This window comes from Haematobia irritans, chromosome 3, assembly GCF_050003625.1.
Source record: "Haematobia irritans isolate KBUSLIRL chromosome 3, ASM5000362v1, whole genome shotgun sequence".
Taxonomy (NCBI): Eukaryota; Metazoa; Arthropoda; class Insecta; order Diptera; family Muscidae; genus Haematobia; species Haematobia irritans.
Window position 1 is genome coordinate 23,214,856 of NC_134399.1, and position 13,135 is coordinate 23,227,990.

At 27.9% G+C, this 13,135-nt stretch overlaps 1 protein-coding gene across 1 annotated transcript; it reads left to right on the forward strand.

Annotated features, from left to right (window-relative positions):
• Window positions 1-343: 343 nt before the first annotated feature.
• On the forward strand, window positions 344-9,073 carry LOC142228815 (glucose dehydrogenase [FAD, quinone]). The gene is made up of 3 exons (XM_075299333.1): window positions 344-1,110; window positions 7,228-8,070; window positions 8,596-9,073. Exons 1-3 carry the CDS (start codon window positions 436-438, stop codon window positions 8,974-8,976), a joined length of 1,899 nt encoding a protein of 632 aa, XP_075155448.1. The 5' UTR covers window positions 344-435; the 3' UTR covers window positions 8,977-9,073.
• The last annotated feature ends 4,062 nt before the right edge of the window (window positions 9,074-13,135 follow it).

The following is a 13,135-nucleotide window of genomic DNA, read 5'->3' on the forward strand; positions in this document are numbered from 1 at the left end:
TGAAAAAGTTTGAGTTTGAGTATGTTAATAACCTTGAAAGCAAAGAAAGCCAGTTGGCTAGTATTACATCAGAAGCACTGGTTTGGAATTCCATTTAATTATTATTATTAATTTTTTTTATGAGTAAAAATCGACAAATAAATTGAGTGAGGTAAGTAAAAGAAGTGTAGAATGAGGAAATGAATAAAACATAATTGTAAATATTTTTCTAGTGACCCAAATTAATAAGAGCCGAGTCCATAAATAATGCCCATTCGGCAAAATTGGTAACAAAACAGAAATTGAGGTTCATAAGAATTTTGAAATGTTTTAAGTTGTAGTTAAGACAGTTGATGGTGAAACTTTGAAGAGAAAATAAACTTTAATACGGCGGAAAAATACTTCGGTTAAAAATTTTAAAAAAGTGAAGTGATTATTAAAAAATATATTATAACAATGTTAACGCCCGCTGCCTCTTTAACATTTATCCGTTTTCTCCTAACATTGGCTCCCAGCGCTATAGTTATTTTAATGGTTATCGAAGGCATTAAGCTATATCGTCCTGATATTGTGGATTTTCATAATCGTGTTAAACCCATAGACATCGTCTCATTGCGTGATCATTATGACTTCATCATAGTAGGAGGAGGTTCAGCTGGTTGTACGTTGGCAGCTCGTCTTTCAGAGATACCTCAATGGAATATTCTTCTCTTGGAGGCTGGAGATGATGAACCTCCCATAGCTGATTTACCCCTGTTATATCCGATATTTCAACGTTCTCCTTGGGATTGGAAATATTGGACTGAGAAATCATCACGTTACTGTTTGGCCATGCAAGATCAAAAATGTTTTTGGCCTAGGGCCAAAGTTTTAGGTGGCTGTAGTACCATTAATGCTATGATGTATGTACGTGGTAATCGTCGCGATTACGATCATTGGGCTGAATTGGGCAATATTGGATGGAATTATGATAATGTTTTACATTATTTTCGTAAATTGGAGGATATGCGGGTAGCAGGATTTGAAAATGATAGCTATCATAGTTATGGTGGGCCAATATCTGTGGAGAATTATCGTTTCCCTTCACCTTTGTTGGATATATTCTTGACGGCTGCTAAGGAAATGAATATGGTAGGTGGATGAATGAATTGGAACAGAAGAGGGAGCTATTTTGTTAAAGAAAAAGTGATCAGAGATTTTATTAAGAAATTAAAAGCATAAAATGGTGCCCTAGGCACGGTTGCCCCAGTTGGTAGAATTCTACCGAAACTGGTAGATTTTTTACTGTTTGCTACATTGGTTGAATTCTTAAAGTTTTGATAGGTTTTGCAAAATATTCCTCTCCAACTGAGATCTATAGAAAAAACAAAAGTGAAAAAATTTTCTAAAAAACAAAATTTTGAGAAAATTTTCTATAGAAAAACAATTTACTATTTTTAGGTTAGCCTGATATCAACGCAGGCTGGTTTTTCGTCCAAATCCAAATCAATTACAATTTTTAAAATTGTAATTAATGTAAAGAAAAACAATTTAGAGAAATTTTTCTTTAGAAATAAAATGTTGACAAAATTTTGACAAAATTTTCTATAGAAATAAAATTTTGAGAAAAGTTTTTATAGAAATAAAATTTTGAGAAATGTTTTTATAGAAATAAAATTTTGATAAAATTTTCTACAGATATAAAATTTTGACAAATTTTCTATAGAAACAAAATTTTGAGAAAAGTTTTTATAGAAATAAAATTTTGAGAAATTTCCTATAGAAGTTAAATTTTGAAAAAAATTTTCTGTAGAAACAAAATTTCGAGTAAAGTTTTTGTAGAACTAAAATTTCGAGAAATTTTTTTACAGAAATAAAATATTGACAAAATTTTCCATAGAAGTTAAATATTAACAAATTTTTCTTCAGACGTTAAATCTTCACAAAATTTGCTGTAGAAATAAAATTTTGTCAAAATTTTCTATAAATTTAATTTTCTTGTTAAATCGAGCCATCTTGTAGAATCTCCCTTTTTGTAGAATCTAATATAAAATTCGGCACATTTACAATGCAAGAGATATTAAACAATATATAATATTTCAAATACTGAAATAAACTTCTAAAACAAAATATTAAAACATTTATTTTCAAGAAAAAAGTTTTTTTCATACCACAACAATTTGATCAAAAACAAAAAATAAGATTATTTTAAATTTGATAGATTTTTTTTTTATTTATTTATTTATTTTCAAGAAAAAAGTTTTTTTTCATACCACAACAATTTGATCAAAAACAAAAAATAAGATTATTTTAAATTTGGTAGATTTTTGGTAAATTTTTCTTCAAAATTTGGTAGATTGCTTTTGGCACGAGTTGATACCGTGGCCCTAGGGTAATACCTGCCAATTATTATTATATCCTTCACCATAGGATGGGCAGTATACTAATTTCGTCATTCCGTTTATAACACATCGAAATATATTCTGGGTCGATGTGAAATTCTGAAACGATCTAGCGATATCCGTCCGTCTGTTGAAATCACCGAACGATACGTGAAACGAAAGTGCTGGGGTTGGGAGGAGCAGACTATACAAATTGTGTCCTAAGGCAACACTAGCCACTTATTTTTGTAGTCTCCACCATAAAATGGAGGCTATATTGAGTTTGTCATTCCGTTTCTAACACATGGGAATATTGACCCCATAAATTTTATATATACTGGGTCGATCTAGCGATGTCCGTCCGTCTGTTGAAATCACGCCAACTTCCGAACGATACAAGCTATTGATTTGAAACATTGCAGAAGTAGCTATTATTGGATGGTATTGCAAATGGATCATAAGGCTAAGCCTAAACGTGGTCCTAGGCTTAGCCCCCATATAATCCGATCCCCAGATTTTACTAACGGAGCCTCATGAAGGGGCACATTTCATTCGATCGGTTGAAACTTTGTACGTCACGTTTGCATGCGTCCGCTAACTACGGTGGAAAAATTGTTGCATGTTGGCCAATAATTATATATAGCCCGTGTTTAAAAGCGATCACCCGATTTGACTTTACTACCCTCTTAAAGACCCAACTTTATTTTCGATCCGTCGAGTATTTCGGACGTGAAGTTTTGCTTTATATTTGGCAGGAAAACCTCAAGTGACAATAGTTAGAGCAGTCCAGCATTGAAACGTGAATAACTTTTTTGTTTCTCGTACTCTTTACCGTGATGTTTGACGGTGTTGCATCCACGGTTGCCACAGTTGACAGAATTCGACCAAATATGGTAGATTTGTTACTGTTTGGTAGATTGGTAGAATTCTTGATGTTTTGGTAGATTTTTCAAAAGCTTCCTCTCCAACTGAGAAGCACTTCAATTTTCTATATATAGAAATAAAATTTTGAGAAAATATTCTATAGAAATAAAATTTTGAGAAGATATTGTATAAAAATAATATATTGAGAAAATTTACTATAGAAAAAAATTTTGAGAAAATTTTCTATAGAAATAAAATTCTGAGAAGATTTTCTATAATAAAATTTTGAAAAAATTTTCTATAGAAATAATATTTTTAGAAAGTTTTCTATAGAAATAAAATATTATAATGAAATAATTTATAATTGATAAAGGCCGAACAATAAGAAAATTAATAAATGAAATAAAATGTTGAGAAAATTTTCTATAGAAATAAAATTTTGAGAAAATTGTCTATAGAAATAAAATATTATAATGAAATAATTTATAATTGATAAAGGTCGAATAAAAAGAAAAGAAATAAAATATTATAATGAAATAATTTATAATTGATGAAGGTCGAATAAAAAGAAAAGTAATAAATGAAATAAAATTTTGAGACAATTTTCTATAGAAATAAAATTTTGAGAAAATTTTCTATAGACATAAAATGTTGAGAAAATTGTCTGTAGAAATAAAATTTTGAGAAAATTATCTATAGAAATAGAATTTTGAGAAAATTTTATACAGAAATAGAATTTTGTGAAAATTTTGAGAAAATTTTTCTATAGAAATAAAATTTTGAGAAAATTTTCTATAGAAATAAAATTTTGAGAACATTTTTTTTACAGATAAAATTTTCAGAAAATTTTCTATAGAAATAAAATTTTAAGAAAAATTTTCTATAGAAATACAATTTTGAGAAAATTTTCTATAGAAATAAAATTTGGACAAAATTTTGAGAAAATTTAATTTTGAGAAAAATTTTGTATAGAAATACAATTTTGAGAAAATTTTGTATAGAAATAAAATTTTGAGAAAATTTTCTATAGAAATAAAATTTTAGGAAATTTTTCTATAGAAATAAAATTTTGAGAAAATTTTCTACAGAAATGAAATTTTAAGAAAATTTTCTATAGAAATAAAATTTTGAGAAAATTTTCTATAGAAATAAAATTTTGAAAAAATTTTTTCTAGAAATAAAATTTTGAGAAAATTTTCTATAGAAATAGAATTTTGAGAAATTTTTCTATAGAAATAACATTTTGAGAAAATATTCTATAGAAATAGAATTTTGAGAAACTTTTCCATAGAAATAGAATTTTGTGAACATTTTCTATAGAAATAATATTTTGAGAAAATTTTTTATAGACATAAAATTTTGAGAAAACTTTCTACAGAAATAAACTTTTGAGAAAATTTTCTATAGAAATAAAATTTTGAGAAAATTTTATATAGAAATAGAATTTTGAGAAAATTTTCTATAGAAATAAAATTTTGGGAAAATTTTTTATTGAAATAAAATTTTTGAGAAAATTTTCTATAGAAATAAAATATTATAATGAAATAATTTATAATTGATAAAGTTCGACAAAAAAGAAAAGTAATAAATGAAATAAAATTTTGAGACAATTTTCTACAGAAATGAAATTTCGAGAAAATCTTCGACAGAAATAAAATTTTGAGAAAATTTTTTATAGAAATAAATTTGTGAGAAAATTTTCTATGTAAATAAAATTTGTAGAAAAATTTTTATAGAAATAAAACTTTGAGAAAATTTTAAAAAAGAAATAAAATTTTGAGAAATTTTTTTCTAGAAATAAAATTTTCAGAAAACTTTCTATAGAAATAAAAATTTGAGAAAAATTTTCTATAGAAATATTTGTTGTTTTGATCTCAGCTTTAAAACCATTGTGTTGACTAAACTACAAGAGTAGCTTAACCAGCAGAGGAAAAGAATGTTTGTCAAATTTATTTAGGCAAAGCCCTATAGACTGCAAGATGGTTGGATGGACGCACGTTTCGGAATTACCACATTCCTCATCAGCAACCTCTACTTGCAGCAAAACTATCAACCAATTATCAGAATAAAATCATGCAGTTCACTAAACCCATGGTGAACCACACTTGAACCTTCCGAAAAAAGGTTTATGATAGCCGGCTTATGCCGAAATAAATTCATACAAACATTTCTCTTTTCCTTTGCCACCATCAAATCATCGATTTGAGTGCATTTGGCTGGGTTTATTTTGAGCGTGCTTCCTCTTACTTCATTCGTGTTTTGTTTTTTTTTATTGTGGTTTGTACTTCAATCATATTTGTTGTTTTGATCTCAGCTTTAGAACCATTGTGTTGAATAAACTACAATAGTAGCTTAACCAAATAAAATTTTGAGAACATTTTTTTATAGAAAAAAAAATTTTTAAAAAAATTTTTATTGAAATAAAATTTTGAGAAAATATTCTATAAAAATAGAATTTTGAGAAACTTTCCCATAGAAATAAAATTTTCAGAAAAATTTCTATAGAAATATAATTTCTATAGAAATATATTTATATAAAATTTTGAGAAAATCTTCGATAGAAATAAAATTTTGAGAAAATTTTTTATAGAAATAAAATTTTGAGAAAATTTTCTATATAAATAAAATTTTGAGAAAAATTTTTATAGAAATAACATTTTGAGAAAATTTTATAAAGAAATAAAATTTTGAGAAAATTTTTTATTGAAATAAAAATTTAAGAAAATTTAGTATAGAAATAAAATTTTGAGAAAATTTTCCATAGAAATAAAATTTTGAGAAAGTTTTCTATAGAAATAAAATTTTGAGAAAATTTTCTACAGAAATGAAATTTTGAGAAAATTTTCTATAGAAATACAATTTTGAGAATATTTTCTATAGAAATAAAATATTCAAATGAAATAGTTTATAATTGATAAAGGTCGAATAAAAAGAAAAGTAATAAATGAAATAAAATTTTGAGATAATTTTCTATAGAAATAAAATTTAGAGAAAATTTTCTATAGAAATAAAATTTTGAGAAAATATTCTATAGAAATAGAATTTTGAGAAACTTTTCCATGGAAATAAAATTTTGAGAAAAATTTCTATAGATATTTAATTTTGAGAAAATATTCTATAGAAATAGAATTTTGAGAAACTTTCCATAGAAATATATTTTTGAGAAAATTTTCCATAGAAATAAAATTTTGAGAAAAATTTCTATAGAAATATAATTTTTAAAGAAATATATTTATATAAAATTTTGAGAAAATATTCTATAGAAACATAATTTTGAGAAAATTGTATATAGAAATAAAATTTTGAGAAAATTTTTTATAGAAATAAAATGTTGAGAAAATTTTCTATAGAAACAAAATTTTGAGAAAATTTTCTATTGAAATAAAATTTTAACTTCAAAATAAGTTGTTTTTATTTTTTTAATTTGGTAGATTGTTGGTAAAATTTTCTTCAAATTGTGGTAGATTTTTTTGGCACGAGTGGCAACTGTACTTCAGAAATGATCCGAAAAGTGAAGGGCAGATTTGATTACAATCCAAGCTGCAGCTCGTGAGCTAAACATATCACGAGAAATGATACAACACAGTTGGAAATTAAACTAAAGCCAGCGATGCACAAAAAACAGCTAGACTGGAAGGAGCCGTGTGGTGGCACAAATGAGATAACAAATGGCACAAAATTGTAAAAACTTCTCTTTTAGTGGCACAATGAAAGATGAAGAAAGATACACAAAACTATCATTAGTGGAAATATGGAGCATAATGCGATCACTGATTACCCATAGATAATTGGACTTTCTTTGGAAGTTCACCACTGTGCTATCACAATGGACTGAATAGTCTAAGTGAGCCTGAAAAATGGGGCTGCCGCCTAACCTAACCTAGCCTTCTTGGGGTTTTCAGCTGGAAAATGGAATTAACATTAATGTTACTTAATTATATTACGTCAATACTGAAAATATATATTTATATTTTTTATATATTTATTCTTTTTTAATGTATTTAATATTTTTCTTCTATTACAGCTTAATCCATATAGAGATTTCAATGGACCTTCACAAACTGGATTCGCAGCACCCCATGGCAGTCTACGAAATGGTTTACGTTGTAGTGCCAATAAGGGCTACATTCGTCGTACATGGAAACGTCCCAACTTGGATATTCTCTTGAAAACATTTGTCGAACAAATAGTCATCGATCCAATGACAAATGAAGCCAAGGGCGTCATATTTGAATGGTTGGGTATTAAACACCAAGTCATGGCATCACGAGAAGTTATTTTATCAGCCGGTGCAATAGCTAGTCCTCAATTGTTAATGGTTTCGGGTGTCGGACCTCGAAGACAATTACTAGACAATGGTATACCAGTAGTGAAACATCTTCCTGGGGTTGGTGGTAATTTACAAGATCATATATCCACCACGGGAGCTACTTATGTTATTGATAATGATGTGACTGGAAATCGTCTATCAATTATAGTTCCTGAAATGTTTAGTGCTCATGCTGTGGATGAATTTATACATGGTGCTGATAATGTATTTTATGCCATGCCTGCTGCTGAAGTTATGGGTTTCTGGAGTAGTAGATATCAAGATCCTCGTTTAGATTGGCCCGATGTACAATTCTTTATGGGCAGTTATAGTTATAGTTCTGATGGTGGTATGATTGGTCGTAGAGGTGCTGCAATATCTTTCTCTAATTTTGCTGAAACTGTGGAACCTGTTTTATATCAAGATGATTTCACTATAACGCCCTTGGTGGCGAGACCAAGAAGTCGAGGATATATTGAAATTGTATCGGATAAGGCGAAAGTTCATCCAAAAATACATCCCAACTATTATGATGATCCCTTGGATATGGCAATAATGGTTAGTTTGAGGATAAGGATATTTAGGAAAAGAACGATTTTGAGTTGGCTAGACTCTTTAAAACTTCCTGTGAAACGAAATTTTAGACCAACGAAGTGATTTTTTGGGAATGTTGCCTTTTTAAATATCCAGGGAAGGAAAATGATGAACTCTTATAGCAAAATGTTATTTTTGCCGCAAAAATGTTGTTTTCTCCCCAAACATAAAATGGCTGTAGAAAAAAAGTACATAAAGTCCGTGAAAATAACATGGTTGCGACAAAAATGTTACATGTTCATCGTACACAAATAACATTTTGCTCTAAGAGGTGAACTTATTCCTTCTCTGGGTGTTTACCATAAAGAGGCAACTTTCCCAAAAAATATTTTCGTTGGTCTAAAATTTTGTTTCAGAGGAAAGAGTTATTTTTTGTGTGAACTAAGTTAGAGGTGTGTTTGTGTGACATGAAATTGTCGTGACACACGTGATTCACTTTGATGTTATATTTATCTTCCCAACTTTTCGTTCAATCTTTATTACTTCCAGGTTGACGCCTTAAAATTTGGCCACGCATTTTCCCAAACACCTATTCTGAGACGTCTAAATGCCACTCTCAATATTTATGTATGGCGTAATTGTCCCGATGTAGAATATCTTAGTGATGCCTTTTGGGAATGTTTGGCCCGTTATTATTCTCAGACAATTTATCATCCGGTCGGTACTTGTAAAATGGGTCCCAAAACAGATCGTGATGCTGTGGTGGATCCCCGTTTAAGAGTGTATGGTGTGAAACGTCTTCGCGTAATTGATGCCAGTATTATGCCTACAATAACTACGGGTAATACAAATATACCCACAATTATGATAGCAGAAAAGGGAGCCGATATGATCAAAGAAGATTGGCTTAGGTCAAAAAGTGTTTACTGAAATTTCATTATAGTCATGGTTTTTGCATGTTATAAGTATTAGTAGTTTTTGTAGACTTAAAGGTATTTAATAAAAAATTAAAAGTACAAAAGAAAAACAGTCCACCATTGTTGATGTGTTGGGAGCATGATTGCCACAGTTCGTAGAATTCTATCAAAAATAGTCCATTTTAAAATTTTGACAAAATTTTCTATAGAAATATAATTTTGACAAAATTTTCTATAGAAATAAAATTTTGGCAAAATTTTCTATATACATAAAATTTTGACCAAATTTCCATAGAAATACAATTTTGACAAAACTTTCTTAGAAATAAAATTTTGACAAAAATTTTCTATAGAACAAAATTTTGGCAAAATTTTCTATAGAAATAAAATTTTGACCAAATTTCCATAGAAATAAACTTTTGACAAAACTTTCTTAGAAATAAAATTTTGACAAAAATTTTCTATAGAAAAAAATTTTGACAAAAATTTTCTATAGAAAAAAATTTTGACAAAATTTTCTATAGAAATAAATTTTTGACAAAATTTTCTATAGAAACACAATTTTGACAAAATTTTCTATAGAAATAAATTTTTGGCAAAATTTTCTATAGAAATAAAATTTTGACAAAATTCTCTATAGAAATAAAATTTTGACAAATTTTTCTATAGAAATAAAATTTTGACAAAATTTTCTATAGAAATAAAATTTTGACAAAATTTTCTATAGAAATAAAATTTTGACAAAATTTTCTATAGAAATAAAATTTTGACAAAATTTTCTATAGAAATAAAATTTTGACAAACTTTTCTATAGAAATAATTTTTTGACAAAATTTTGTAAAGAAATAAAATTTTGACAAAATTTTCTCTAGAAATAAAATATTGACGAAATTTTCTTTAGTATTAAAATATTGATACAATTTTTTATACAAATAAAATTTTGACAAAACTTTCTATAGAAATAAATTTTTGACAAAATTTTCTATAGAAACACAATTTTGACAAAATTTTCTATAGAAATAAATTTTTGACAAAATTTTGTAGAGAAATAAAATTTTGACAAAATTTTCTATAGAAATAAAATATTGACGAAATTTTCTTTAGTATTAAAATATTGATACAATTTTTTATAGAAATAAAATGTTGACAACATTTTCTATAGAAATAAATAAAAGAAATAAATAAAATTTTGACAAAATTTTATATAGAAATATAATTTTGACAAAATTTTCTATAGAAATAAAATTTTGACAAACTTTTCTATAGAAATAAATTTTTGATAAAATTTTCTATAGAAATAACATTTTGACAAAATTTTCTATAGAAATAAAATTTTGACAACCTTTTCTATAGAAATAAAATTTTGACAAAATTTTGTAGAGAAATAAAATTTGGACAAAATTTTCTATAGAAATAAAAAATTGACGAAATTTTCTTTAGAATTAAAATATTGATACAATATTTATAGAAATAAAATTTTGACCAAATTTCCATAGAAATAAAATTTTGACAAAATTTTCTATAGAAATAAAATGTTTACAAAATTTTCTATAGAAATAAAATGTTTACAAAATTTTCTATAGAAGTAAAATTTTGACAAAATTTTCTGTAGAAATAAAATTTTGACAAAATTTTCTTTAGAAATAAAATTTTGACAAAATTTTCTATTAAAATAAAATTTTGACAAAATTTTTTATAGAAATAAAATTTTGACAAACTTTTCTATAGAAATAAAAATTTGACAAAATATTCTATAGAATTTAGATTATTTTTGGCTCGAGTGGCAACCATGATTATGAACCGATATGGACCAATTTTTGTGTGATTGGGGATCGGCTATATATAATTATAGACCGATATGGACCAATTTTGGAATGGTTTTTAGCGGCCATATACAAACACCACGTTCCACATTTCAACCGGATCGTATGAATTTTGCTCCTCCAAGAGGCTCCGGAGGTCAAATCTGGAGAACGGTTTATATGGGGGCGATATATAATTATGGAACGATATGGACCAATTCTGGCACGGTTATTAGAGACCATATACTAACACCATGTTCCAAATTTGAACCGGATCGGATGAATTTTGCTTCACTTAGAGGCTCCGCAATCCAAATCTGGGGATCGGTTTATATGGGGGCTATATATAATTATGAACCGATGTGGACCAATTCGGGCACGGTTATTAGAGACCATATACTAACACCATGTTCCAAATTTGAACCGGATCGGATGAATTTTGCTTCACTTAGAGGCTCCGCAATCCAAATCTGGGGATCGGTTTATATGGGGGCTATATATAATTATGAACCGATGTGGACCAATTTTTGCATGGTTGTTAGAGACCATATAGCAACACTATGTATCAAATTTCAGCCGGATCGGATGAAATTTGCTGCTCTTAGAGGCTCCGCAAGCCAAATCTGGGGGAACGGTTTATATGGGGGCTATATATAATTATGGACCGATATGGACCAAGTTTTGCATGGTTTTTAGAGACCATATACTAACACCATGTACCAAATTTCAGCTGGATCGGATGAAATTTGCTGCTCTTAGAGGATTCGCAAGTCAAACCTGGGGGTCCGTTTATATGGGGGCTATACGTAAAAGTGGACCGATATGGCCCACACTGAAAAAAATATTGTCGTGATGTCAAAGATTTCACGTCTTTAAAATACGAATACAAATTTTGCTTAGCATAGAAGACGCATTTCTCAAAAAAAAAGTTATTTTCCTTGTCCAAAAGTCGATAAACTTTTCAATGAAGTCGTATTGTCCTTATAATTAAGTGATTTGACTTAAAAATGGGTATCTTAACATGAAAGAAAAAATGTATAGGCTAAGGTCAACTTGACTTTAATAATTCAGAAAAATTCTTTAAATTTAATGAAATTGTCTTTAAATTTGTTGTCTTTTTGCATCTTGACTACAAGCAAAAAATCGTTCAAATATAGGACATGTTTTTCAAAACTTTATTTTAAAGAAGTTTTTTACTTCAAACACAGCATAATTTCTACTGGAAGTCGAGTCCTAATTTGGAAAACAAAGTTGCCGTTAACTCGTTTTTAAAGGACTTTGATAGCATATGAAGAAAAAAAGCTGAGAAAGCGAAAAATTAAAATTTGCTTCCTAGAAGCAAGTACACAAAACCTAAATTTAATAGAGAATTGTGTCTTAAAAGTATCCTTACTTGTATTCTCCGCTTCTTTGGCTCGGAATCAATACCAAATTTTTTAAAGTAAAGACAAAATCTTTGGAACCGAGTATGCTTTTTTTGTCAGTGCATGAATATACATACACTTTATGGGGTCTTAGAGCAATATTTCGATGTGTTACAAACGGAATGACAAAATTAATATACCCGCATCCATGGTGGAGGGTATAAGAAAAATGTGTCCGTCCAATCTTCTATGATCGTAGTCATAAGGAAAACATTATCTGTGATATTTTAATTTAGTTTTGTAATTATTTTTGAAATTATTTTAAATATTTGTTTAATGTCGTCGTGTTCCTGTGCCGTTGCTTTTTACAATTTAAAATTAATTTTCAAAAATATGACAAAAGACTAAATATTTCAATAAAAAATTCATCCCAGAAGAAGTTGGAAATCACCAACGAAACGTCGGATGTAAATATGAAATAAAGTCTTTTTATTTGCATATTGAGAGACCTTGAAATCCCATTTTAGAACAGATCTAAAAATAACCAAAAATAAAGAATAAGACGGTCGTATAAAAAAATTTAACAACGAAAAATGTTTTTAACATTTGGTTTATTTCGGTAGTGAAAGGGTTAAGAAAATCTGTAGTTAGCTCTTTATGTCCACTTCGTTGGTCTAATATTTCTTTTCCGAGAAATGAAATTATTTTCGTTTTTATTTCAATGTTTAATTTATATACACGAAAATAAAAATCATTGTCATAAAAGTGTAACAGAAATATTCCACGCATGTTTTGCGGGTGTGTCTTGCCATTATCAACGGCATTACTTCCTGTCTCTTAAACCATAACAAAAACGTCAAGAATATGAAAATTTTCCAAACGACCTTATCCCATATTACAACTAAGCAGAACAAAATAAAATGTGCGTAACAGGAATATTGAAATCTTCACACCTTAGCACCACTCATGCGACGTGACAAATGTCATATCAAATCCTGTCCAAAGA

What these genes read in the sequence shown, in the direction of transcription:
- LOC142228815 (XM_075299333.1), top strand. Translation starts at nt 436, where the DNA reads ATGTTAACGCCCGCTGCCTCTTTAACATTTATCCGTTTTCTCCTAACA. An exon ending in CTGCTAAGGAAATGAATATG is followed by an intron (nt 1,111 to 7,227) that starts GTAGGTGGATGA and finishes CTTCTATTACAG; the next exon opens with CTTAATCCATATAGAGATTT. An exon ending in CCTTGGATATGGCAATAATG is followed by an intron (nt 8,071 to 8,595) that starts GTTAGTTTGAGG and finishes TATTACTTCCAG; the next exon opens with GTTGACGCCTTAAAATTTGG.